The sequence below is a fragment of the Pararge aegeria genome, chromosome 2 (assembly GCF_905163445.1).
Source record: "Pararge aegeria chromosome 2, ilParAegt1.1, whole genome shotgun sequence".
NCBI classification, from domain to species: Eukaryota; Metazoa; Arthropoda; class Insecta; order Lepidoptera; family Nymphalidae; genus Pararge; species Pararge aegeria.
In genome coordinates, this window is record NC_053181.1 from 2185644 (window position 1) to 2213621 (window position 27978).

Genomic DNA, 27978 nt, shown 5'->3' on the forward strand with positions numbered 1-27978 from the left:
CTGTATTTCTATTTTCTGTTTGCTGTTTGTGTAAGAAATTTTAAAATTTTAGTAAATAATTGAATCAAGAAATAGTTACCTAACATGAACATACTTGGTGATATTTACAAAAATGTAGTTCCTTTTTACCACAAGTTATTTCAAATGATTTACCTGAACTACTTTTCCATACATAACCTAACATGTTTATATTTTCTAGAAGTTGCACGAAAGTGAGAAGAATATAAAATTCTGGGAAGAATATTTGCAGAACTTAAGCTCATTAGACTTAAGTGTATACTCGGATAAATTGACTGTACCTATATTAGTACCAATAGGTAACAAGATACTATTTAGAGGGACTCTCAAGCATACAAATGAAGTAACTGTTGCTCTAGGAGCTGACTACTTTACTAAATGTTCTATAAAACAAGCTGAAGTACTGAGGCTTCATAGAATAAATGGTATGTAAGTTAAAATGGTTTTTACATATTAACCATCTCTGACGATTATCCCTCTGGATAGTATGTAATAATGTTGCCTTAGGTGAAGCTAACTTGACTAGGAGACTCCAATCCTATCTTGATTTCTTAGTACCCCTACTATAGGTCAGATGGAAATTAGAAAGCAGAAGTTACAGATCTTTTATCATCTATTTTATTTAGTCATAGGAAAATTAAATTGTATTAATCATTATATCATGCAATAACTTGTCGCATCAACAGTAATGCAAACATTACTTTCTAAAGTATAACATGTTTCAAAAAGTTCAGTGTACATTATATTATATTACTAACTAGCTGTTGCCTGCAATTTTGTCTGCGTTTGTTTTGTTTTTACAGTATTCAGTATCGCTAAGCCTTAAATTAGGGGTTAGCTGCTGTTGCTTTTTAGGAATCCTTGTATAGCTTTCAAGTGCCCATGTGTATTAAGTATTTCATTTTATTATGTTTATTATGTTATTGCAACAATGTTTAGTATTGTCAGACTCAATGCTGCTCAAACTAAGATTTATTAAATCCAAAATTCAAATATAAGATAGCTTCTACCTTTAGCTACTTGAGCTTTAATATATTTCAGGTACCTTTGTTTTAAAATTATTATTAAAATTGTTCAGCCATTCAAATAAAATTGTAAACTGGATCAATAATCAACTAATTATTTAACTGGTTAATATTGAATTACTAATTTAATAAATATCATTTGATTTGTGCCCAGATGTTGCATAACTAAGCCACACCACTCTTGCTAGGCTACACCAGCCTGAAAATATAATGCTGCACGGCCACTCAATACCTGCAAAATATATTGATGTCATTTTTTATTACAGATGCAAAAAACAAACTGGAGACATTTGTTAAAGAAAAAGACTATCTTGAAAGTCAAATATCTTTTGGTAAGGGAATTTTTCATGATATTCAAGGCCAAGATATTATTGAAGAATGCAATGAAGAAGAAGACAGGGCTTGGAGGGAGAAGCATAGAAAAAGAGTCAGAGAATATTACCAAAATAAGAAAAAGGAAGAAGTTGAACAAAGTGGTATTACTGATGATGAGCTATGGTCAAGATTGGAGGAACTTGAGCTTCAGGAAGAATTAGAAAATGAACTAGCTCATGAAAACATTGAACAAGAACTTGACGATAGTAACAAAAATGAATATGACTCATTTATAATAAAGGAAGATGATGTCAGTAATATTAGACAAGAACATCCAAATAAAGGACAAAACATACCACAAATCACTCATAATTTTCCAAAGAACACTTCAAACGTTGATTTGTTGCTACAAGTTATTGACAGGCAAAAAATGCTTGAAGAAAAGTTGTCTACCATTAAAAATAGAGAAAGAGTTGAAACCAAAACAGAAGCTGATTTATTGTCTAGATTAGATGAAATGGAGCAGCTTGATGAATTAGAAGATGAGATGGAGAGGTGAAAAATTAAAATATTAAAATTGATTTCATTCAAAATTAAACTACTTTTAAAGCTAAGAAAAGAAAATGAGTCACAAGCTCATTTTCTTTTCTTTTTTTAACTGATATTGCCTTTGCATTGCCTTGCACATCAATCTGCAAATATTGTATATGAATCTATTTACTGCTATTTCATTATTGTGTTGCTATCTTACTATTTAATATAAAATGTATTTCAGGTTAGATGAGATAATTGAAGAAGATGAAGTTATGGAAGATTCGATTAAAAGTGATGATAATTCAAGGAAAATTAGAAGAAAAGTTTCCTTTGCTGAAAATAATGATGATATCACTATAGAAATCAATTTCAAACATTCAAATGTTGAAGGTTCCAAAGAACCTTATAAACAAGAAAAGGGTATCATAAAACCAAGTGATGTTTATGAAGCATATTCAACATTGTTTAGCAATGAAACCAATTCTATACTTAAAAAATCAAAATATAATGATGTTCAAATAAACAAAATCTTTAACAATGAAGTTACAAAATCAACTGAAGTGCCTCAATATACAACTCATGTAGATAATTCGAAGACTATAATTGTTCAAGATGTCATTGAAAGATCAGATATTGATAAAAATAAAATAAAATATGATACAAGACCAACAAGTTTATTTAAGAAGAAGAGACAACAACAAAAATCTTAAAAAGTAAAGTTTTCTGTGATAATATAATATATATTTTATTTTGAGATTTTATTTTACTTCTCCAAAAATTTAATTATAAATAGTTTTTCTCTTACTGAAATACTAACGTTTATGGAAATATTAAAGCAAGGAACCAGGAAATTAGGCTATAAAAATAGGAACTGCCCATGCATTTTGCATGCATTTTAAGAAAACAACCACACTGCCGCACGGCGGTTGTGTAATCTATTGATGTGTTTCATTGTACTTGGGGTCTTTATCGAGATGGAAACGCAGACTGTGTTGCAAACCATTTTTTTAAAGGGTTACCGTAGACAGAGAAGTTGTTTACTTCTCTGTCTTCTCTCTCTACGAGAGTTACTATGTTCATGGAAGTGTTTTAAGCTAAACTGTAATATTTTTTTTAAGGCATTAACTCCTTGAATCCATGGCCATAAATTAAAAAAAAAACATGGAAGTGTGACAGTGACAGTTATTTGTTATTTTATTGCATTTTTAGGTTAAGATTTACGAATTTTGATTAAACTTTTTTAAACAAGATGTTGTCGCGTAATATAAGGTTTCTTAGCCGAAGATACTCACAAGCGCTTACATTTAGAACATCTGAAGCTTCTCCTGTAAGTAATTTTTGTATATTATTAATAACACCTATTTTATATCATCATTATTCTATTTTAACGTCCCATTGCTGGGCACAGGCATCATCTTATTTGAGAACGTTATAGATCAATCATGCTATTTCGAATAAACCGATAAAACTGGGATTTGGGTAAGAAAAGAAAATCTCACGTGAGATTGATTGGGAGATGGAGATTCATCTCGAACAAAATATCACTGCATTTTAAAAGCGAGAAAAAGCACCAAAATTGAAGTACTATAACCGCTACCTCAATATGACAACTCATTTATACATTAAATGAGAAAAACAACAATTTTGTCTACTTTCTAGACGCAGCAAAATGAAAATCAAATAGGTCTATTCTACACTATGAATAATGATTTATGCAAGCAACTATTCTCACATGGCGGTTTACCGAAGAGTTTCACCAAACAGGCCAAAACATTCACAGAGACAGCATTGATGGTTCGGCATCCAGCTCTTGATGTCATCAACTGTATTAAAGCCACAGACTTAAACAAACCGGCTGTTAGATATGTGCTATGTATCCTTTTTATAAACGATTATCATGAATACTATCCTGAATCCTCCTAAGAAAGGTAAAAATCATTTATGTAAATAAGAAACACAGAAAATCTTTTATGATGGCAAATTAACTGTCAGCCTCTTTTTATTTATGTCAACTTTTTCATTTAGCAATGAACTCAGTAAATCAAGACTTAGGTGTATCCCAAATTACATAGTTGTTTAGTTTTCTGACCATATTGTTATGTTGAAAACAATCAAATGCCTTAATACCAAATTGACAAATTGATAAGAATAACGGGCCACCTAGCTTGAAGTTCTCTCCAAGGAGGAAGGCACCCTCCAAGGGCAAAGAGGGAGATTTCATACTTCAGAATAGTTCTATGATTTCTTTAACAGAAAAACTGTTGGTTTTGAGTCTTCTGTTAAAGAAATCTTAGAATGATTACAGTAGTATGTTTGATATAGCTATCTATTTATTGGATTGAATTAACTATGGATATATTTAAGTAATTCGCTTCATAAGTGCCTGTGATAGGCCTACATGAATAAATAAGAAAAATCTACTTTCCTTAGCAATCCATGTCAGATGGTGAAAAAGGAACTGGCAAGTCATTGACTCTTGCACACCTATTGCATTTTGCTTATGAGGATGGCTTTTTGATTGTCCACATACCATGGGGTAAGTGTTTTTATCCATTATTTATCCTAACGGCTATAACATTTATTTATTTAAACTCTTTATTTGTACACCACAATGAAGTTTGTGTAATATAAAAAGAATGAAAGTAGAATGAATAAGGCTGCCTTATCGCTTAGTAGCAATCTTTACATAACCTCAGGATAAGGACAAGAGCGAGAATGCACAGGTTTTATAGTTATTTTAAACTGAATACATAAAAAAATTAAACAAAAAGAATTACATACAGATCAGATACAACTAAATACACTTGCAGCTAACATATAGGTTGAACGAGATTGGACTTTTTAAAACCAACTTCACCTGAATGTTTATTGGTAAACTGTTATTAATTTATTCAGGGTTCATTGTAAAAGTAAATTTAAACAATTTTTTTTTGCTATTTATTGAGTACCATCTCTATACCTTAAGATATTCCTTGGATCATACTAATCTAATAAATAAATAAAAAACCCAAAAAAAAGTATGTGTGCAGACTTGTATAAGTTTTAGTTCCTTCAGTTAAACTTGCTTATTTTCCAGTGTCAGAATGGTTGCGAAGGGTGCCTCGACACAAAGAAATGTCCAACTCACAGAGTCGTGAAGGTTTGGTTGACATACCACTGGACGCTGCTGCGTGGCTGTTACACTTCAAGATGCAGAATCAAGTACTTTTGAAATCAGGAGATGTATGTACCAAATTACATTATAACATCAGTTTTGCACATTTTTCTATAAACAAGACATAGTATGTGTATGTGTACAGTGGCTTGCACTAGGTTTCTTACCAGGGTATGCATTCAGCAGTAAATTGCATAAAACGGCAATAAATCTCCTCCTATACGAGTTATAAATAAATTTTAGGGTATGCAGTGCTTTCGTGCATGTATGAAGTGCACGCCACTGTATGTGTATTATATCTGCCGCTAAGCAGCATTGTTGCAATGCTGTGTACCGGGCTGAAGGGCGTGGAACACCTACGCCTCAAATGTATGAGAATTGTTGCTCTGTTCATAGGTGAGAGTTTTCCACTTATCCACCATAATCCACTAACAGGTAGGGCATCGGCTTGGTCAGTCAATTAGTATAGTAGCAGCTGAAGAATTGTGAGTAATTTTGACTTTAATTTTGATAGTAATAAGATCCATTTTAGTTTGCGGGTCGTGTATTTCTATATAGTAATACCCCGCTTATGCGCGGTTTCACTATAAAGCGAATTTCAAATTTCGCGCTAAAATGCCTCGCATTACGCAAAAGAGTTCGTATAAACATAATGTAGTCATCAACATAATGTAGGCATCAACTTCCCTATGGTGTCTTCACCGTGTGTCAAACAATTAAAAACAGTGTTGGGTGTTATGAACGTATTTTACAAGAACGTAAAAAAAAGCTATACCCAAAATACAAAAGACAATATGTATTTTTCCGTAAAAGATAATTAATAGTATGTATTACATAAAGTGTTCTTAGAATTAAAGTGATTGATTTAAATGATTCGTATTTTTTTGTATTAAATTTTGACTATGTTTAATCATAAACCTCGATGAATGCGAATTTCAGTTAACGCAATTTTTTCCGGAACGAATCCCTCGCGTAAAGCGGGGTATTACTGTACTCGAAAATGACTCCGCGATTGCGAGCGAGCAAATCTTAGGTAGCGTAGGTATATATTTCTCACGTACTTCACCATTTCTTCCTTTCAGAAAGCAGACTTCAGGCTGGCAAAGCATCATCTCTGTAATAAACAGTATTATTGTTTCACAGCTGAAAATATCACAGGAGTACGTGTGGAGTAAACGTGAGAAGACGGATGCGGGGGCACCGCTAGCAGAGTTAGTGGAGCACGGCATCACGCGCGTCAAATACGCCTGTGACGTCATTGATGTTCTCATCAAGGAGATCAAACTACTTTCTAACAGCAAAAAGTGTGTAGATTTTATAACCTATATACTCTGCACTAACTCTATATTAAGAGGATCCGAAATATATATGATATGCAACTATTACAATGCAATATTGCATTTACTAGTTACCGTTACAACCACTCACAAAAAAATACACACACACACACACACACACACACACACACACACACACACACACACACACACTCACACATATAAACTTTCAGGATTCCAAATACTATTGTAACCCTACGAATATTTTAAAAACTAGATGTGCCCTGCTGCTTCGCCCGAGTAAATTTCAAATTGCAGCGCACCTCTACACCTACCTTTAATCACCCACTATTTGAAACCAACTATTTCAAATAATTTAAACATTGCCAATCGCAAATGCCCGTTCTTCTTCTTTTGCTTAAAATGCCCATTAGGCAGACGTTTTGCCTAATTCGAAATACTTTGAATTCCCTATAACAATTCAATTCTCAGCTCAATTGGCTTAACAGCAGCACTACATATTAGGATTCATCGATATTGCTGAGTAAGCAACGTTGACCCAAGTCAGTAAATAGATGGGTGCCCGTGCTATCTCGTAATATGACCTCAAATCGTGCATTTGAATTCATGCAGTGGTTTCAGCGTGATAGTCAGACAGAAATGAAAAATGACAAAATAATTTTTCAACAGCTTGAGGAGAAAATCGAAAACTTGGAACGTAAATCTCGGTGTGCTGGAATAGAAATTCGAAATATCCCAAAAAGTAGTGGAGAAACTAAAGAGAACATTGCTGACACTGTTAAAAACCTTGGGAAGGTTCTGCAAATTGATCTGATTGGCTCGGACATTCGAGATGTATATAGAATTAATTCTAAAGATGGATCAAACCCTATCATTGCGGAATTATCTAGTGTCATCATGAAAGAAAAAATCATAACCAAAGTCAAAAATTTTAATAAATCAAAACCTAAGAGTGAAAAATTAAATACAACACATTTAAATTACTCTATACCCAAAAAGCCTATTTACATCTCTGAGACTTTGACATCTAATAACCAAAAACTGTACTACTTGGCAAGAAACTTTCAAAAAAATTATAATTATATGTTTTGCTGGACATCTAGAGGAGTTGTATATCTACGTAAAGATGAAAAATCACCACAGATAAAAGTAAGCAACGAATCGGATCTCGAGAACCTTCGGAAGAAAAAATGACTATAGTCGGAAAAATGTAATAGGCCCGTTTTGACATTTGTGCAAGACCATAGAATGTAACTTGGAACGAAACTGAAAGAAACAAAAAAATTAAAATCAATTACATACAGTGTTTTAAAAAATACGTAAATTTTTTTGGGACGTTAAATAATATGAAAGAATATATCGCGAGTATTCTTTTTGCGCTTACTTCATAGTAGCATGCAATTTATAATTGTTGCGAAACGTTCCGAAAACAGTTACGTTCTCAGTCTTTTTTTTTTTTATACTAGAGCTGTAACCATTTTTTTACTGAATATCGAAATTAAATATGGTGTAGTTATCTTTACTGCAAAGAATAAGCTTGGTTCTCAAAATGGGTTCTAAATAATGAGTCTGAGTTGATGTGTCTGACCAAGCGGCACATGACTGAAGCGTCCCCGCGCGCACTGCGCAGTTTTTCGTTCCTCATCTTGTAAAGTTGACTGTGCGCCCGTTTACTATTACGTTAACTATGGCTTTTCTATTTTGGACATTAATTTAAACATAGTGATTTGACTCGATTTTTGTGTTTGTTGTTATATAGTACTAACTCTGTTTCAACATGTTGAAAAGTCGACGTATAATCAACAGCCAGTCACGCGTATTGGTTGTGGAGTTAAAGGAATACTTTGAACGAACGAACACTTTACAATACATAATAATATCAATCAAGTACTGATACAAACTTGAATTGATTTATCGTGAGTATCGAGTACAGAGTCTTATGGTTCCATAACTAGTTACGTCGCGATGACAAATGTCAAAACGGGCCTATTATATTTTTACGACTATAGTTGTAAGACACAAAATAACCTTCTCTTATATTTTTCTTATTTTTTACCTATATTTTATATTTTTCTTATACATATACATATTTACACTATTATACAAAATTATACACAAAAACAGACTTTACAATTTTTTACACATACATCGCCACACACTAATTATGATGAATAAGTATACCTATTCACCTTTGATTAAACTTATACATAGTATTTACATAGTCAAAAGACAATACAATACTTTAAAAATATTTGTTTTTAATTATAAAATTCAATAGTATAAATGAAATAGCAAATGACTTAGACAATGTGTCTGTTTCAAAAAAAATAACTTGTGAAGTCGCAGACTGTTATAGGTACATTAAGTCATTTAAAAAATATAGTTTTACAATGGTCACACAAAATATTCGGAGTATTAATTGTAATATGAATGGTTTTGAGGTTTTAATGTCAAGGCTTAAAATAGATCTAGATTTAATAGTTCTAACAGAGTGTTGGCTATCAAATACAATGTTCCTGCCACTAATTAGTGGCTTCAACTCAATAGCAACCAAAAATCATCGAAACCAAAATGATGGGATAGTAGTATACTTTAAAGAACAGTACAGAGTCATAATTGATGAACCTTCGTTCCAAGATGCAAACTGTCTTGTTTTAAAATTACAAAATTTGGTTATAATTACAATCTATCGTTCTCCATCAAACAAAACAATTGATATTTTTCTATCTTCCCTGGATACAATTCTTCAAAGTAATTCACACTACAGGAACATTGTAATTATTGGGGATATCAATATTGATATAAACCCGGATAGAATGGACTCTAACTCGGAAAAATATTTAAATTTAACTGCATTTCATGGCTTATTACCAGCACACACTTTTGTTACGCGAGATGCTAGTGGATCATGCATCGACCATGTTCTACTAAAAACAAAAAATCCCTCATTAACCTTAGTTCCACGGACTTTATTAACTGACCATAAACCTGTAATATTCAGTATTCAATTAAAACAGAGTTTCACCCGGTATGCTATAACTAGTATTAAAAAAACCGATACAGAAAAATTATATTTAGACGTAGCAAATATTGACTTTACTCCCATTTTAAATTGTCCCGAACCAAACACTGCCCTTAATTATCTAATTGATAAAGTAAGAACAGCTGTAAATAATAACACTCAGATAGTCGCATTGTCTAGACGTAAGAAAATTATTAAACCTTGGATAACACCTGGCCTTCTTAGATGCATTCGTCACAGAGATAAATTGCATGAGAAGGCCAGGCGTTCTCCACAAAATGAAACAAATATGATAATATATAAACGTTACAGAAATTTCTGTAATACTCTATTAAAGAAACTTAAAAGAAATTATGATAAGGAACAGGTGAATATGGCAAAAAATGATAATAAAAAGTTATGGAAGGTACTGAAAGGTATCATGAATACCACAAAGCAAACAGGGTTTAATAAAGAGTTGTTAAATTTGGTAGATTCACCACAATCATCAGTTGATAATATAAATAGCTATTTTATAAATATTGGTAGGAATTTGGCTGAAAGTTTTAATAATGCAAATAATACCAACTCGGAATTGGGTTGGAATTTTCAAAGTCAATTAAAATCCTTTGTGTTGTTGGATACGGATGAAAATGAAGTTAGTAATCTCATAATTAATTTGAAAAATGAATGCACTGTCGGATGGGATGGAATCTCCAACCAACTACTTAAACATTGTAGGAATCACCTAATTATACCATTAACGCATATTTTTAACGGTTGTCTACAAAAAGGTATTTTTCCTAATGCTCTAAAGAAATCAGAAGTTAGGCCGATATTTAAGAATGGTGACAAAAATAGCCTTAACAATTATAGACCAATCTCCATCTTGCCATCATTATCGAAAATTTTAGAAAAAATTATTAATAAACGATTAATTGAGTACTTAGAAAAGAATAATTTCCTTTCTCAAAATCAATTTGGATTTAGACATGGTAAGTCCACGGATGATGCAGTGCATTCTTTAACCAACTACATCGCTACCAACCTTGATCAGGGAAAAAAATGTATTGGTATATTTTTGGATTTGGCTAAGGCCTTTGATACCGTATCTATATCTATATTACTTAAAAAGCTAGAACACATTGGCATCAGAGGCCTTCAGCTTAAACTTTTTAGGGACTACTTATCAGATCGATACCAGTGCGTGAGAGTAGATTCCTATTGCAGTAGTTATCGGCTGGTCACCCACGGAGTACCGCAAGGCAGTATTCTGGGACCGACCCTATTTCTGGTGTATATCGATTTTCTCACACGTGTCCAACTGCAGAAAGGGCAAATAATTTCATATGCAGACGATACTGCCCTAGTATTTGCTGCGGATACTTGGACTGAAGTTTTCGATGCAGCACAATCAGGCTTCAACGCCGTTACCAAATGGTTACATAATAATATTCTATCACTCAATATAAGTAAAACCAAATATGTAAGTTTTTCGATGCGAATACTAAGCCTACCCACTAACCTTTGTCTTTATTCACATGCATGTGCTGACCCTAAAACTGTCCCTTGCTCATGCCCAATATTGGAACGAGTCGATTATATTAAGTACTTAGGTGTGACCCTAGACAGCAACTTAAACTTTAAAAAACACATCGATATTCTAAGTGGTCGATTAAACAAAATGATTTATATCTTTAAAAACGTAAGATACGTGGTCGATTTCGAACTTTTGAAACGGATATACATGGCTTTGTGCCAATCTTTAATAATTTATTGCATCTCGTCATGGGGTGGAGCATCTAAAAGTATTATAAAGAAAGTAGAAGTCGCTCAACGTGCAATATTAAAGGTTTCATCTTTTCGGCCCTTTTTGTATCCAACAGCTTTGCTTTATCAAAACTTTGAAGTTCTTTCAGTGAGAAAGTTGTTCATATTAAGTGTCTTACTGAAGCAACACACGGAACTTATATATGATACTTCCTATTTAAATAAACGCAGAAAACATACTGTAGTTAAAAGACCAAAAGTATCGAATACCTCATTTATTAAAAAATTTTACTATTTCCAGGGCCCTCACCTTTATAATAAAATTAATGAATTGACACATATCTACTCACTCAACAAAACAAATTGTAAAAAAACAGTAATTTCTTACCTACTTAGCTTATCTTATGAAGATACTGAAAATCTACTAACTATTTTAAAATAACATATCACATATCATATATTTACCTTACCTTCTATCTACATATCATTACCTTCCACACACACACACACACCATTACACACCCTCTCTTTCGACAACATTATACACACATCCAACAGACACACATCTTAACATTTATTTATTTATTTTAGAGAGGAGCAAGTACAGAAATATGTATTTATTTATTTATATATAAATTGTAATTATGACTTTTGTTTTTTGTATAAGTAGGTACCTAGATATCAAATTTTAAATTCTCGTAAATGATATCTGGCCAAATTTTGTTTATTTAAATACACCCAGGGGAGGTGGCACTGAAGCTGAAGCACAAGTTATCTTAGTTTGGCTTCAGAAGCTATGTATTGTATAAAACATTAAAATAAAAAGGATACCCCATCCGTAAGAAAATAAGTACGCCTAATAGCACATAAATATTATCCTTAGACTAGTTATTTAAGTACTTACTAAAATAATTATTGTTTTATTAGAATGTAAGTTTTTTGAGAAATAAATTATATTATTATTTTTTTTTTTTTATTTTTTTTTTTTAAAAATTGTCGTTGGTGAAAATTTGGCTTTAGTTTCGATTATAGAAAAAAAAAAATTAAAATATCTTCAATGTATTGATTTAATGAATATATAATTTTTCATGTGAATTAATGAGAAATAAAATTGTTTTCCAGATGCAAGACTTTCGTTGCAATCGATGGCTTCAACAGTTTCTTCTATCCCCTTACAAGGCTCAGGACAACAACAAAGAAGAAGGTCACTCCAGAAGAAGTCAGTCTTACAGCGCCGTTCATGAATATCACTAAAAATGATTGGGTTAGTTAGCTTCTGCGAGATAATATTTATTTAAGGCTGTAAATCTTTCTGTTTCTTCTTGTTTCTGGTGGGAGGCTTTGGCCGTGGCTAGTTACCACACTACCGACAAAGACGTGCCGCTAAGCGATTTAGTGTTCCGGTGCGATGACGCGTAGAAACCAATTAGGTGTATGACTACCATACTCTCTACCAGGTTAGCCTGCTACCATCTTATACTACATTACTTACCACCAGGTGAGATTGCAATCAAGGGCTAACTTATAATGGAATAAATAAAAATCCTCACGCAACTTACACTTCTAATTAATTTAACTTAATGAAAAATATACATTTTTATGTTAACATAATAATAACATATGTTACGGCGTAACAAAAACCCAATCGGGTTTATCCGTACACCGGTATTTATCGTTCAGCGCTCGGAATTATAAGCAGGTAAGTATTTTTAAAGCTACATACAAAATATGATGGGTAGTTCTAAAAAAAAAAAATGATCGCGTTTCAACCAGTTCCACATATCGCACTTTATCGTTTGTATAATGTAAAGTACTATATATATACTATATATAATAATAATATGTTTTTGCAACCAAAAATTATCATGTGACAACATAGAGCATCATTAAATCGACTTACGAAGAGCATACTAGTAGAATTGTCTTTTCTAATAAAAAGCTCGACTAGCGGTTTTAACAGGTGGAAAAGTCTAACAGTCTTCAAACCAAGGCGTCAAAACGTGTATGTGCGCGAACGTACGTACGTACGCAGCGGCGTGCAATCGATTGGTCGCATACAGTACGCTAACTTGATTTAGAGTCGCTATGAGTATATTCTACGGAGCGACTATGCTCCGAGCCTTCAACTCTTTATTTATTTTTTACCTATTACTGCTAAAATAGCAATAGCTAGGGCAACTTCGCCATTCGGCTTAAACGCTAATGGTAACAGTAAACGTAAAGTAACGGTTGCCACCCTACATCACGGTTTAGCCGTACTCGCAGTGGCTGATTAAGCAAGCGCGGGGCCCGTAGCAAATTCTTTAAAAGAGCGCTTGATCTGCTATGGGTTCTTAAGTATAAAGTGGTAAAAATACAATTCAATGCTCAATACGTATCTTAAATACGTATAAACGTATCTTAAATACGTATAAACGTATCTTAAATACTATACGCATTTGCCATCTATAGGTTAAAATGTTGTGAGTAATTAATAGTGTAGTAAATTACTATAGGCGATGTCTGTGTGCGTGGGCTTGTAAAAGAAGAAGGAAAACTTGCTATTGAAACCTGCCAGGTTATCGCGAATTGGCTACGTATAAAAATAAACCTACTATAAATAGATATACTAATATAATATATTAAAATAATTCAAATTGGATTAAAATTTTAAAATCTATGTTTATTTAACATGAATAAATTAATTTTTTCTCCTTTACAGAGTAATGGTGTCATTGTTCTAACAACAGATCAACTAGCAGTACCAGCAGATCGTCAAGAGAACTACTTACCCAAATATCTGCTTTATCAAAAGGTGCATGAACTTTCATTAAGATAATACAGCATCCAAATATTGTTGATGGTGATTTTATTAGGATGTGTGCATTTAGAACCGTAACTTTTTGTAACTTTGTACACATATACTGTATGTATGCGACAGACTGTAGATTTTGTCACCTAAGAAATTGTCCGTAGCTTTCCAACATTAAATTATGCTAAGAATAGATAATTTATTGAGTTTTGATGAATTAACATTGCTTCAAGACAAAATGGTCCTCAGGTGTTTTAAAAGATAGGATTCTCAAGTTTTAGTTATATCTAACCTCTTACTAAAAACGTAATATCATTTTTAAGAATTTAAATTTATTATTTGAATAATGCATGAGGGTAGTGTTTGTATCCTATTTGATATTCACCATGTTTATTGCTGTACTGGGAAGCTAACAGATTGTGAAAAATATGTTGTATTAACGTTGCAGTAAACAAGATAGTAAGCACATTAGTGCTGCTACTGCAAGGCTGACAAGTTTATAATATTAAAATAATTCTATTTTTCAGGGATTCGAACACCTAGATCCGTTTGTGCCAGTGGAAATAGGCAGATACACTGAGCGGGAGTTCATGTCGTGTGCCAATTACTACAGAGACAGGCTTTGGCTAAGAGGGCCTCCTGAGCTAGAAAGTGAACTTAAACTCACCAGTGCGTGCAATCCTTACGATTTCATGGAGTTGTGTGCCCCATTGTAAATAGTATTTATAAGTTCTTAAATATAAAAGTAGTTAATAGTAAAAAAGTATTTTATTTACTTAATTTTTTTTTAATATTACCCAAAAAAATACAGATCTATTTATGAGATAAATCAGGCATCCAGAAAGAGTCATCTCAAGATTTATGATCCTTCTACTATTCTTGTGGGACAATGCAGCCTCTCAAATTATCAAGTTTCCTTGTTTAATGCAATGCAGTAACTATAAATAAATAAATATATAAATAAGCCATATAATCCGAAGTAACATATTAAACATTGCATTACAAAAAAAATACAAATAATAGACATGAATTAAAGTTAATTGGGTACCCATCTTCGGGTAAAGGCCTCCTCCATCTTCAACCTTGTCCAAGTGGGTCCTGCGACAGCTTCAATGTCGTCTCTCCAACGAGCGCGCGGTCTTCTGCGCGGCCTTTGGTTCGGGCCACCAGTGCAAGACTCGCTCGCTCCACCAATCATCTTCAGAGCGCGCCATATGTCCCGCTTATCACCATTTTAGTTTGCAAGCCAGTTCCGTAGCATCAATTAACTGTGTTTTCTTTTTTATTTTGGTATTTCTACGGTGGTCACTTAATCTCAAGCAAAGCATACGTTGCTCAGCCCTTTTTAAAAAATTTATTGCTTTTTTGTTCAAGGCCAAGTTTGGCACCCATACAGTGTTAGCAATATATTGGTGTCCATTGCCTTCTTTTTCATTGCTAAGGGTATTTTTGATTTAAAGATATGTTTCAATGCCCAATATTTGCTCCAAGCAATCTTAATTTGTCGCTCCATTTCTTTGATTGTGTGATCCACAATGGCTTTGCTTTGTCCGGGATATATGTACTCATTGACATAGTTTATTGCCTGAGATTGGATGACCGAAGGAACCTACACTGTTTGTTTGTTTCAGTTCATCTCTAGTCCACATTTCCGGCTCTAAAATTTGAATCATGGAGTAGATTGTGATTATTCTCACTAATCAGCATTTTGTTGTTTTCACCGGTTATATTTATTCCATACTGGTTAAATTTAATTCCGAAAAAATTTGCTCAAGTCCCCTCAAGTACAATATGTTCATACTTCAACATATTGTACTTGAGGGGACCAAGCCTACATACATAGCAAATTGGAAAAAGTTTTCAAAAGAATCGTTTTTTTTACATAGAAACCAATCTTAGTTTTACCTGTAGATTTAAACACACTTTAACATGCTATACTGGCTTACAATGTAATGAAAAAGGGATGATTCAAATAACAAAACAACTGTGATTTATTAATTTAATTTGCCATATACATTATTATCTACAGTACATTCAACACGATCTAAACTTTGTAGCCCACAATGTGACGTTTTCCGATACATTCTCCCACATAGAACCAGAAGATCACCTCCATTCCCACAAACGTGTTAAGTGTCGCTTGTTTAACTGTCTGGTTTCTCCAAGCACCTGATTTCGCGCTGGATAGCAGTTTACCAATACCAGCCCTGATCTGTGGAATTTCGCTAAGTTTGGGTGGCGCCAGTTCTACCTTTGCATACTGCAAAAATATGTTGAACTTGGGCCTGGCTGCTGCAAGCGCCGCTGCAAAAAAAGTTATTAGTTAGCTAATGATTCTGTTGAACCAAATGTAATAAAAACATAACCTTCATGAAAAAAGGAAAATTACATAACTCGGCAATTTACAAAGTTATATATTATTTTATTTACATCACCGTACAACTTACAGTTCATTAGAGACGGTAATTTAGCAACTGCAGCCATGGTTTATAAACAGCAGTTAAGTTAGCTAAACAAATGAAGGTTTTATGGATTAAAAGGCTACTTCAATTTTGGAATTTTTATCAAAAAAAATTTCAAGTAGAGAATTCCACAGAGAAACCACCTTAAAAAATTACTTTTCTTTTGGCCGCCCACAGACGTATAATCTATAAGGTTGGCCAAACACTATAATAATGGGCCGACAATATTAGGACATATTATCACTTTTAATGACTAGGACACACAGAACTGAATGTTGATTACAAAATTCGTGACTAATCTAAATTGACAGCTTTTATAGTAGTGCTATCCTTTCACCATCTCCATTAAATTCACAAGTTTTGTGGCAACAGTTATGAGACTTAGACCATTTATGGCTATTAACTTCGTTCTATATTCTTCGTTCGTATGTCTATGATAGCTACGTCGACGTATTTATGTCAAATAAATGACAAATTGACAATTTGTCAATTGAAGATATGATATAGTGAGAGTAAGACCGGCGTTCAAATGAAGTAATAAATAATTAATATTTATCCTAAATATAGAACAATAATACAAAACCATTGATATTCTAAAGAAACAGAGGCTATCTGTTTTCCTTTTACAGTTAAAATGATCCGCTATGGTTAGTATTTGAGATTTTAGTAACAAACGAAATAGCGTGGTTGCCGTGTATAAAAATATTAAAAAATATCTATATTTTTCATTTCTAGCTATTATTTAAAATCACTAACTACCAAATTCATCTAATAGCATTAATCTCTCTATGTTTAAATGTAAATATTGTTAATAAATGAAGTGCTTAAAGCCACGTCATTCTATGCGTACCGCCGGCTTTTATAGCGTTAAATTGTGTGTGATCTATACTCGTGGAGCTGAATTTTTAATTCTGACCAGCAGTAGGACTTTGATTGGCTAGGATATCATGATCAATACTAAATTTTAATATAGGTTGACATATCCACGATACAGGCTACCTTGTGTGGAGACCACTAGCAATAAATTTTTGTAATCTTTTTGAAAATAAAGTTATTTTATATATATTTTATATCTGTGCCAGTTAGTAGTCTATGTTATTTCACAAACAATATTTATGTTAGAGGCTAGCTTTTCTAATAAGAACCCTTAAAATAAAGATTCATACAAGCTAAGATTTGTGTAATTTTTCTTTCGTTGTGACTTGCACTGGAAAATATGTACATTATCAATAGTTATCTCTTCCATGCTACCTTTGGGAATGGGGCCAGTGACACAATTAAGTTAAAGGAAATAGCAATAATGAAATACATATACACTAATATTAACATGCTCGATAAAATAATCGAGATAAACATAAAACATATCTATATATACAAAGAAAAAAAGAACATGTAAAAAATTCCTAGCAACAGATAATATTTCAATCTAATAAACAGAAACAGCATGTAATTGTATTTGCTGTCTACCAATGAATGTTCTGAATGTTCGTGAAATTACAAAATACTATTTGGGTACCTGCCTAAATAGTGTGTTCCATAGATACCTACTCTACTGTATACTATTACTAATGACTAATCCAATGTTTCAGCTTTACCAGTGTTAAGTTTAGTAGTTGTAAGCAATGCAATACTACAAGGAACAGTAGATGTTAAGCGGCTGCAAGGAATCCTAGAGGAAGGTGTGAAGAGTAAAGATGTTGGTGCTCTGTACTTTTCTCTCAAAGGCTTGACACTGCTCAAGGCTCCTTTACCTGACGTCTGTGATGTAAGTTTATTTTTTTGTATAACTAAGTTTACTTGTTCATCTGGTTGTACTCAAATAATAAATGTGTATTCAAATCTTTACTAATGTTATAAATGCAAATGTGTGTTGTTTGTTTGTTTGTCCCTTTTTTTTTTTTCATAGCCTAATTAAGCAACCAATCAACTTGAGATTTAGCATAGAATTAGTTGAAAGGACGGACAATAAACAACTGTAAATTAAGGTCCAAAAAAATTTTCTAAATTCATTAATTTCAAGTAGGCCTAGTTTATAAGCACTTAAGAAATGAAATGTCAAATCACTCTGTTTGTAGTGACTCTACCATCGGTTCGTAAGGCAGATTCCACTGAGAAGAACCGGCAAGAAACTCAGCAGATTGCTCTTTTCCTCTCTCTTTTAGAATTTTTTGTTTTGTGAGACATGAGTGTAAACTAAATGTTTAATTATGTGTAGTTTTTCTCATTTCATAAAGTATCTGAACACTTTTAGTGATATAATAAAAAATATGGCACAATTCTTTATAGTATGTATTTTCACAGGATATTTCAAAAATCAAATATGATCTTGGGAATATAGAACAAATATTCTATCTAACAAATGCAGCAGAACTATCTGGTTGTCAAAATTACCTGAGCCCAGAAGTTCTACGGACACCTGTGGCTACTCTAGACAAGAAGGATGCGTCCCTGGCAGATGTGTATCATGCTATATATTCTATGAAGGCTTTAGGCAAAGGCACAGTGTACGATAGAGAAGATTCCTTAAAGAACCTCATTCAGATTTTGAAAAAGGATGACACACCAGCTAAGTATGTATATTTATCTTTAAAAACATTGATTGTTTTGAAAAATACTTGTCACTAATTAATAATACCAGAGATAAGTAGAGTAGTTTTTGCTCACCTTTAGTTGCAACATGTCTGTAGTTCACGGTGAATAAGAACAGCATAAAAAGTTTTTGGACATCCTGATGTGAGCTTGTGCATAGTTCCAGGCAACCATTTTTACAGTTTGAACATATAGAAGAATGTCTATTATGACTATAAAAAAAAATTAAAATAATCTGGTACCACAGTAAAGTCCATTCAGTCCAATTTGTGCCAGGCCGTCTTGGCCGCATTTTGTGAAAGGCGGCGCTGCGGTATCAAAAGACATCCGCAGGAGAATTTTGCATTTTTTATCTTAGTGCCATGTCGTAGTGAATTGCCGTTCTAAACTGTTTTGAAAATCAAAGGTATCAATATTTTATTGTGGATTCAGAGCATTATGATGGATCGGAACGTAATGACGAATAGATCCTTCAATATAAATAGGTACAGGACGCAATTAACTCAACAATTCGGGTGATAATAAATAGTATCTATTTTACTTTCGTTTATCTACTCATATTTTTCAGTTACATTTTTCTTTTAGTTGTGTTTATATTTATATTCGTATTTATTATAATACCATAAGAAGAACAATTTATTCAATTAACAAATACTCATATAAATTAAAATTTATTTAATATAAAAGCATAAATGTGAAATGCCAAATTCTCCTAGCGGTATACAAACACTATAAAATTTAACAGATAATGTACATACCACTGAGGGCCTCAGCTCAATGCCTCATTTATTAATATAACTAAATGCACTTTCTAATGTCAGAATATCAGAAACTTTTACTACTCCAATGCTACAAGATGTAAGGGCTATTTCAACCTAACAGGATCCTTCCAATTTTAAATCTGACAGTTTAGGGTAGAGAGTATACCACAGGATTGACAGCAATTACTAATGGTTTTTTTTTTTTTGAACAGCTATGCTTACGTTTTCGCGCTGTGCGAACATATGGGCTGCAATGCTTGGACTGCAATGCACGCGGAGAGTGCCTTGCTTGCGGCAGATGAGACAGACTCTAAAATGCTGCACTTTGATGGAGGCCTCCCGGTCACTTCCTTAGTGCTGTCTACTATCTTCAGGTTAGTAACCGGACTATTTTACAGTATTGTATTCTTGATCAGGCCTTTTTTGAACTTATGGCATCAATCTGTCGATAGGCAGTAGATAGGCATTATTTGATAGTGTTGATTACTCACAGTTTTGGCTGGTGAGCGATCAATCAAATAAAATATCAGATGTTATTAATATCTCGGCAACATATATATTTTGTTTCACTAATGTGCAAATAATAACATAGAATCTACACCTGAAGAAAGAAATTAATTGATTAAGTTTAGATATACTTTTGCAAATGTTTAGTTCAGTTTGTTAAATGGTGCCAGCAACTTCTCGCGCGTGTCAGCCTAAACATTAAGTCATGCTTTATCCGTTCGGCCGTGGCGTGTCCAATTATATTGGACTAGTTAAGTGTTTTTTGCATTTCAATATAGTGTTTAGGTTGGTCAGATAAATTACCGTCGTATCAAAGAATCTCTCATTGCAATTTTGCGTAAACAATAAACAACTGTTAACCTATTCGACCGCCGATTGGCGCAGTGGGCAGTGACCCTGCTTTCTGAGTCCAAGGCTGTGGGTTCGATTCCCACAACTGGAAAATGATTGTGTGATGAACATTAATGTTTGTCAGTTTCTGGGTGTTTATCTGTATATTGCTATTTATTTATGTATATGATTCATAAAAATATTTATCAGTCGTCTTAGTACCCATAGCACAGGTTGAGCTTACTTTGGGGCTGGGTGGCAGTGTGTGTGTTGTCGTAGTATATTTATTTTATTCGACCGCCGATTGGCGCAGTGGGCAGTGACCCTGCTTTCTGAGTACAAGGCTGTGGGTTCGATTCCCACAACTGGAAAATGATTGTGTGATGAACATGAATGTTTGTCAGTTTTTGGGTGTTTATCTGTAAATAAGTATTAATGTAGGTAATAACACACAAGATAGAACAAAGATTGTTAAATTGTTAAACAATGTTGGAAAAGAGCAACTGCTAAGTTTTTTGCTGGCTTCTTCTCGGTAGAATCTGCCTTCCGAACCGGTGGTAGTGTCACTACAAACAGACATACTTGATGTTTCAAAAGTGCCTATATTAGGCCTATTTGAAATAAATTAATTTTTAAAAAATTTTATAATTTCTATTAGTGTTTTTACCTACACTTGGAGGAATTATCAATTTTATACCTTTTAAATGCATATAATAAATTTCGGAACCGACAGGATTTGAACCTGCGACTCTCTGGCAATCGCGAACTGAGCGCTATCTCCAATTAAGCTACGGCTCTCCTACCGTCGATGCCGATATTAGTATATGCTTTTCACATCAGTCTTATAGCGACTGTAGCGTCATCTAGTAGGAAACGTTGCAGTTTCGATGTATGTTGGCGTCCTCACGGCCGCTTTGATGTGTATATAAATAAAACTAAGTGGACTGTATATAAAGCTGGTTATAATGAGAATAACAACGTTGTTAACAATTGTCTATAAAATCGTTGATCGCGTCGTCGGTGGTCCGTTTGCGAGTGCCTTTCGCCGCCGCGACCGTGCGATGTCCCCGTCGACGTCGACTCGCCTGGCCCCCCGCGCGTCTCCTCCCGTGCGTTACAAACAAGTATATGGTTCCCGCACAATCTACTTTTTCAAAGGTCCATATAACAATGAAACACGTTTGAAACAAGAGATGACACATTGCTTTTTTATAATTTTTATTAGTGTTTTTGGAGGCACTTGGAGGAATTATCACCAGTCCCGTGCTCTGTGGTGGGTCGGTAATGGGTCGATGTTTTGATGATGATGATACATTTTCATAGAACGTACAAAAACCTGAAGAAGCCGTCGCCCCTGACAGAGGGGCAGCGCTACAAGTTCGCTGCGTACTTGCTGTCGCGCCGCTCTGTGACGTCACCGCGCGGAGCCGCACTGCTGCTTGAAGCCGCCATGCTGCTCGCGGATGAACAGGTACATCAAAAATAATTTATTTGGCGCCATCTTCTTCTTTCCCTGGGCCTGTCTCCGTAATTGGTCGGCCGGAACCTTCCGTTGTACGTATTGCCACACTGGTACGGCTACGGTACGGGCGGGCCGCCCAGGTCGCCAAGTGCATCTTACCGTACCGCTAAATAGCTAGAGATGTCTCTCACTAAGTTCAAACGTAAGCTTATAAAAAAATACATAAAATACACGAATGATGAAAAAGCTTTGCCATGAATTGCACTAACTTCATGGCTCAATATTAATTTGTCTGTGAGATGGTGATAACAAAAAAAACCCGGCTAAGTTTCTTGCGGGCGGTTCTTAGACCAGCACGGCTAGCAAGGACAGTTACCTTGGCCAACGAATAGTTTGGCCATTCAAAGGGGCAATGCTGCCAGCATCTTAGGAACTGTACCTCGCTGCGGTGGTTCCGAAGACGTTTTAGATTTTATTTCGTTTTAAATAGTTTATTTTAGGTTATATTTATAAAACAATTATTTTAAAGAGTAAATAAATGCTGATCATGTTAGATTATAATAAAATTTATACTTTTTATAAATATGTAAATATATAACATAAATAATTATATCAATATATAAAATCCTCACTTTAAATGAAATACAGAAATAAATAAAAAAACACACTTAATGTTATCCACTTTAGTGGATACCCTAGTTTCTTGATGGTTCCAATAGATTGTGCATCAAAGATATCTAACGGCCTTAACCGTAAATGATCTGTTGACGATGGAGGATTTGTGATCAGGCACTTTCAAGATTAACTTCCTCGTAGAACGAAGCTCATCTGCCAGTTCTACAAATTGACAGCTCTCTTTCAAGTATACAGGAGTAGAAGGATGAACTCTGATAAACAGTGGCGTGCATAGTGGGTATGCACAGGGTATGCAGATGAAATAACATGAAGAAAATCTCCAGTACGAGTTATAAAAAACATAAGGAAACACATTGCAAGAGTTATAAAAAGCCTACCCTCAAGTGGTTAAAACTCCTACTGGATATTTTCTTCTAATTGAGAAGAGAAGAATCCATATGTGCCCAACAAAAATATAAAACTAATATAAAAATCTAATCTTAATATTTTGTACCCAGCCAACACCGATCAGCATAGTTTTCAAGGACAGGAAATACATCACATCCGATATAGACACCATAGAGTTCTCAGTGACCGATCTCATAGGAAGACCCGTTCCCAACCTCAAACCTGAAGAAGTTGTGGCCCAATCGGGAACACGCCTAGCCGACGACGTGGTCGTGTTGTCCAAACAACCCTTAAGCCAGAAACAGAGCGAGCAAACGACTTTCGTACTTAACCTCAGTAAGATTAAGGCTCAGCATGGCCTGTACAAGATATCGCTGAGCGCGGGCAGCAAGTCGGCAAGCTTCAACGTGGCGGTGCTGGGTGAGATACAGGTGACGAGCGTGGAAATCGGCGTCGGCGACGTTGACGGCACCACAAGCCCAAAGATCAGCACTGTGGCGTATCCGAACAAACTCGGCGAGAAACTACAGGCGGACCATTTGCAGAAGTAAGCGTTTTTTTTGTCTCTCTCATGTCTTCTTATAAAAAAATTCCGACAGAATTGGAACCTGCTACTCTGTAGCAATGGCGGCCTGAGTGCTTTAACCAATAAAGCTACGGCTCTCCTACCGTCGATGCCGAAATTAGTATATGCCTTTTACATCAGTCTTATAGCGACTGTAGCGCCATCTAGTAGGAAACATTGTAGTTTCATGTCTGTTTCTATTGCCGTCGTCAGATAAACTGTATTTTTTTCTAACTTCTCTTATTATTTAAACTCTTCGTCTACGTTACGTGCGTTATTTTATTTCTTATTTTTAGTATTAAGTACCTACAAAAAACTATGTTAAAAACCGTGTATACATAGCACAGCTTATCTAAAAGTGCACACTGTATGGCTGTACTTATTTACAACCACTTGCCAGATGCGCAAACTGTTACCTGTTGCGCGCTTTAAACCAGTGTTATTTGATTAACTTTTGGATATACTTTATTATCATACCTAAATGGAATTTTTTTATAATTATTATAGACATTCATGAATTCATTTTTTCTTTTAAGTATTATTTTTTTATTTTCGTTTCCTTTTTTTTTGTCGTTTTACTTTTAATTTATTTAAATGGACTTGTTATTTAATGTGGAAAATTTATATAATGATTAACGACAAATTTTGCACGCCAATCTTTGCAGGATATGTGACACTTATAAAAAATAATTAACACCTTTTTAAACATGTTGCATGTACCATATTCAAGCAAAATAAAAATTGATTGATTGATTGATTGCACTTATAAAAAATAATTAACACCTTTTTAAACATGTTGCATGTACCATATTCAAGCAAAATAAAAATTGATTGATTGATTGTTCACAAACTAGTTACGAGTTTTTAGAAAAGATTTTTAGGTTCCGATTGAGAACCTTCATTACTAAAAACAAAAGCGAAGGAGTTTAAATGTCATTGATAACTGCACTTGCTTATATATGCAAATGTTTCCGCGACAGAGTGAGCCTGAAGTTCAGTGTGCGCGACAAGTTCAACAAGCCGGTTCTGCTACAGCAGGCGTTCGTTCGCGTGGCGCCGCTCGCGGGCCCCGAGGAGGCCATCTACGTGGCTGAGCCCGACAACTCCAAGACGTACAAAGTCGACCTGGTAACGTAGCCCTTGAGCACTAAACACACTTGAGCATGATGACCAAGATGACCGATGTAGTATAAAAGTTTTATTATAACGGATTATCTGGTTAAATTAAGTTTATTCAAATATCACAAATATGTAGGTACTTATCGTGAATACAGTTGTCGGTTCTGACGCAAACATACGTAGATGTCCTCTTTATATATATATATATAATAAAGTTACAATATTCTTTATAGATACTGATAATTATTTAACATTAGTCCACGAGTTCTAGTTCTTGGCTCGTATTTTTGCATGTAGTTCCAACTTTTAACGGCCGATTGACGTAGTTTGCAGCGACCTTGCTTTCTGGGCCCAAGGCCGTGAGTTCAATTCCCACTACTGGAAAATGTTTGTGTGATGAGCATGAATGTTTTTCAGTGTAATAATAAACACCCAGTTTATATCTATATTCTAAGTATTTATGTATATTATACATAAAAATATACATCAGTCACCTTAGTACCCATAACACAAGCTACGCTTACTTAGGGGATAGATGCATAAGTTTAAAGAATATGTTAAAACACTTTTCGTTCGTTCACGTTCAAACTTTCATCTCTCACAAGATAGAAAAATGAATGTTAAAATGTAAAATGTAAATTGTTGATGGTAGAAAAGAGCAACTGCTGAGATTCTTGCCGGCTTCTTCTCTGTACAATCTGCCTTCCGAACCGGTGGTAGAGTCACTACAAACAGACTTGACGTTTCAAAAGTGCCAATATTAGGCCTACTTGCAACAAATGAATTTAGAATTTTGATGTGTGTATTGTCGCAGTACATTTATTTATTTAATAAATTAAAAAAAATTGTAAGAGATGGTATCGCTTCCCGCAGAACGTGGGCGCGATCTCGAAGCACCTGAGCCACGCCAGCGGACTGTACTCCGTGACTCTCCTACTGGGTGACAGCGCCGTCGCCGCGCCCGTCTCCTGGCAGCTCGCAGACCTCGCGCTCAACTTCGGCAGGGACGCAATCGCCCTAGGTTAGTAGCCAGCACACTCCAGGAACTCGCACCTTTTTTCAAACTAGAGAAGGAAAAAATGTATAATAAAAACAATCAGAAATGAGTAGATGCGTAGAAGAACAAATATAGCTCAGCGAGTCGCAAACTTGATGTGGACCGCCTGTGTCGCCACGCCCACAATCATGTTCACCCTCCGCCTATAGATGTTTCACATCAAAAGCTCTACTACTATATGACAAATGCGTTGGTTTGTGCAGCACGAAGCTGTGATAGCCCAGTGGGGTAGGACTTCGACTTTACTTCTGAGGGGTGGGGGGGCCTCGAATCTCAACACTTCTAACTTTTTCTTTTCTTAGGGGGCATTCATAAAATACGTGAGATGTTGGGGGGGGGTCAAATCTCAAGTAATCTTAGTTTGGAGAGAAGGGAGGAGTGGGGTCTCCTTCCTCTCCCTCCAACGTAAGACCGCCTATAGATGTTTGGACAAATGCTATTATTATTCGGTAAGGGAGTTCTTGGATGATAAAATATAATTTATTTAGGTACTAATGTAATTAATATGTTATTTTTTAATTGACATTCCATGTTTATAAATTTATTATTCCGTAAAATTAATGAAATTAATGAATTAGTAAAATTATTGAAATTTTTATTATATTTTGATGTTTTTTTTAGTTCTTACATAAATGAATTTGTTTAAATTAAGATTTGCATGTCATATATTATGACTAGACATGTATACCTACAATGTTTTATGCAAATAAAGAATTTCAATTTGTTTTTTTTTTGTTGTAAAAACCATGGAGTGTAGTTGTGTGTCGTGACGTCGCAGGCTCGCCGGCCGTGCGCGGGCCGCTGGGCGAGGTGCGGCACGCGTTCCGCGCGGCGGAGGCGCGGCCGGCGCGCGTGCTGTCGGACGTGTTCGCGTGCGCGTGCGCCGCGCCGCTGCTGCTACTGTTGCTGCTGTGGGCGCGCCTCGGCCTCAACTTCTCGCTGTGCCCCTGCTCGCCCAGCGCGCTTCTGTTCCACGCCGCGCTCGGAGGTACTCATAGTCGTGATCGGTGGCGTGCACTTCATACGTGCACAGAAGCACTGCCTACCCTTACATTTTGAAGTAAAACTTCAGGCGCGTCTAGGGAGTAACTCGGATCTTTTTTCTAACTGAAGTAACGCTCACGTCAGACGTTTGTGTTGTTTCCGCTATTTAAAAATAATAATTTGGATTGGTTATAAGTATATGTTGGTAGCGAAATGAATAAAATTATTTTAAAAGACAATATTTCTATTCTAAGGCTTAAACATGTAGTTTCAGCCTGTAACATGTAATTCACAAATATATTACTCGTATACAAATATGTAAATATGTAACGAGTGACTGCGGCGCGGGGAGTTGTTTCCTGAAACGGAAGCTTTCGAGATTTCTATTCAAGACCAAGTTATTTAAATACACTTCAAACCTTACCAGTGATTTATGGATACACTTCAAACTTTACAAGTTATTTATGGATTTATTCATCTATATTAATTCACTGCAACAAAAATTTCATACTATTAATAAAAACCAAATACAGTTTTTGAAAACGTTAACTTTAAAATCTACTGGGTTAGAACCATTATAACAGATAATACTATACATGACAATAGACCAGACATAAAACGATATTGGATAAAATTAACATAGTCGTTTATATCATAGACATAGCAGTGGGTAACGCACCGAAAAGGCCACTAAATATATTGACTTGGCGACAGAGATTAAGAGACAATGGGCAGTAACCTGAGTCAACACTTTGCCAATAGTTATCTCTACCACAGGTGTCATCCCGAAAACATTACAAATAAATCACGTTCTGGCCACACAAGTGTCCAAGCCCCTCCGTAAGTTAAGGAATAGAATATGATATAACCTCCATCCGTGTTTTAGCTGATGTTGGAAAAGTGTCACTACAAACAGACCTTGAAGTTTCAAAAGTGCTTATATGATACCTACTTGAAATAAATTGAATTTTGAATTGTCTACGTTAAGAAATATATAATGCTATAATCTCAATTTAAACCCGTCCCGCAGGTTCCCTGGCGCTGTACGGAGGGCTGTGGCTGCAGCTGTCTATGTTCGACACCCTGCGCTACCTGTTCCCACTGGGTGGCCTCACCTTCCTCTCGGGACACCGCCTGCTTCGCCGTCTGGCCGCGGACAAGGCGGCGCGCTAGCTAATTTAAACTATAAATAAATATTTCTAATTAATAAACA

General features: G+C 34.8%; 1 protein-coding gene across 1 annotated transcript; it reads left to right on the forward strand.

Annotated features, from left to right (window-relative positions):
• Window positions 1-3: 3 nt before the first annotated feature.
• LOC120630055 lies at window positions 4-27978 on the forward strand. Its single transcript, XM_039899190.1, has 22 exons — window positions 4-114; window positions 200-443; window positions 1310-1913; window positions 2134-2596; window positions 3552-3765; window positions 4336-4428; window positions 4969-5114; window positions 6190-6350; window positions 12238-12379; window positions 13817-13909; window positions 14434-14581; window positions 15964-16061; window positions 17543-17565; window positions 17974-18133; window positions 18670-18938; window positions 19931-20092; window positions 21879-22026; window positions 23151-23587; window positions 24586-24733; window positions 25598-25745; window positions 26560-26769; window positions 27796-27978. Exons 1-22 carry the CDS (start codon window positions 85-87, stop codon window positions 27936-27938), a joined length of 4284 nt encoding a protein of 1427 aa, XP_039755124.1. The 5' UTR covers window positions 4-84; the 3' UTR covers window positions 27939-27978.

Coding starts and splice junctions, on each gene's coding strand:
- LOC120630055 (XM_039899190.1), top strand. CDS start 85: ATGAACATACTTGGTGATATTTACAAAAAT. Junction 23,588..24,585: donor CAGGCGGACCATTTGCAGAA/GTAAGCGTTTTT, acceptor TTTCCGCGACAG/AGTGAGCCTGAAGTTCAGTG. Junction 25,746..26,559: donor CAGGGACGCAATCGCCCTAG/GTTAGTAGCCAG, acceptor GTGACGTCGCAG/GCTCGCCGGCCGTGCGCGGG.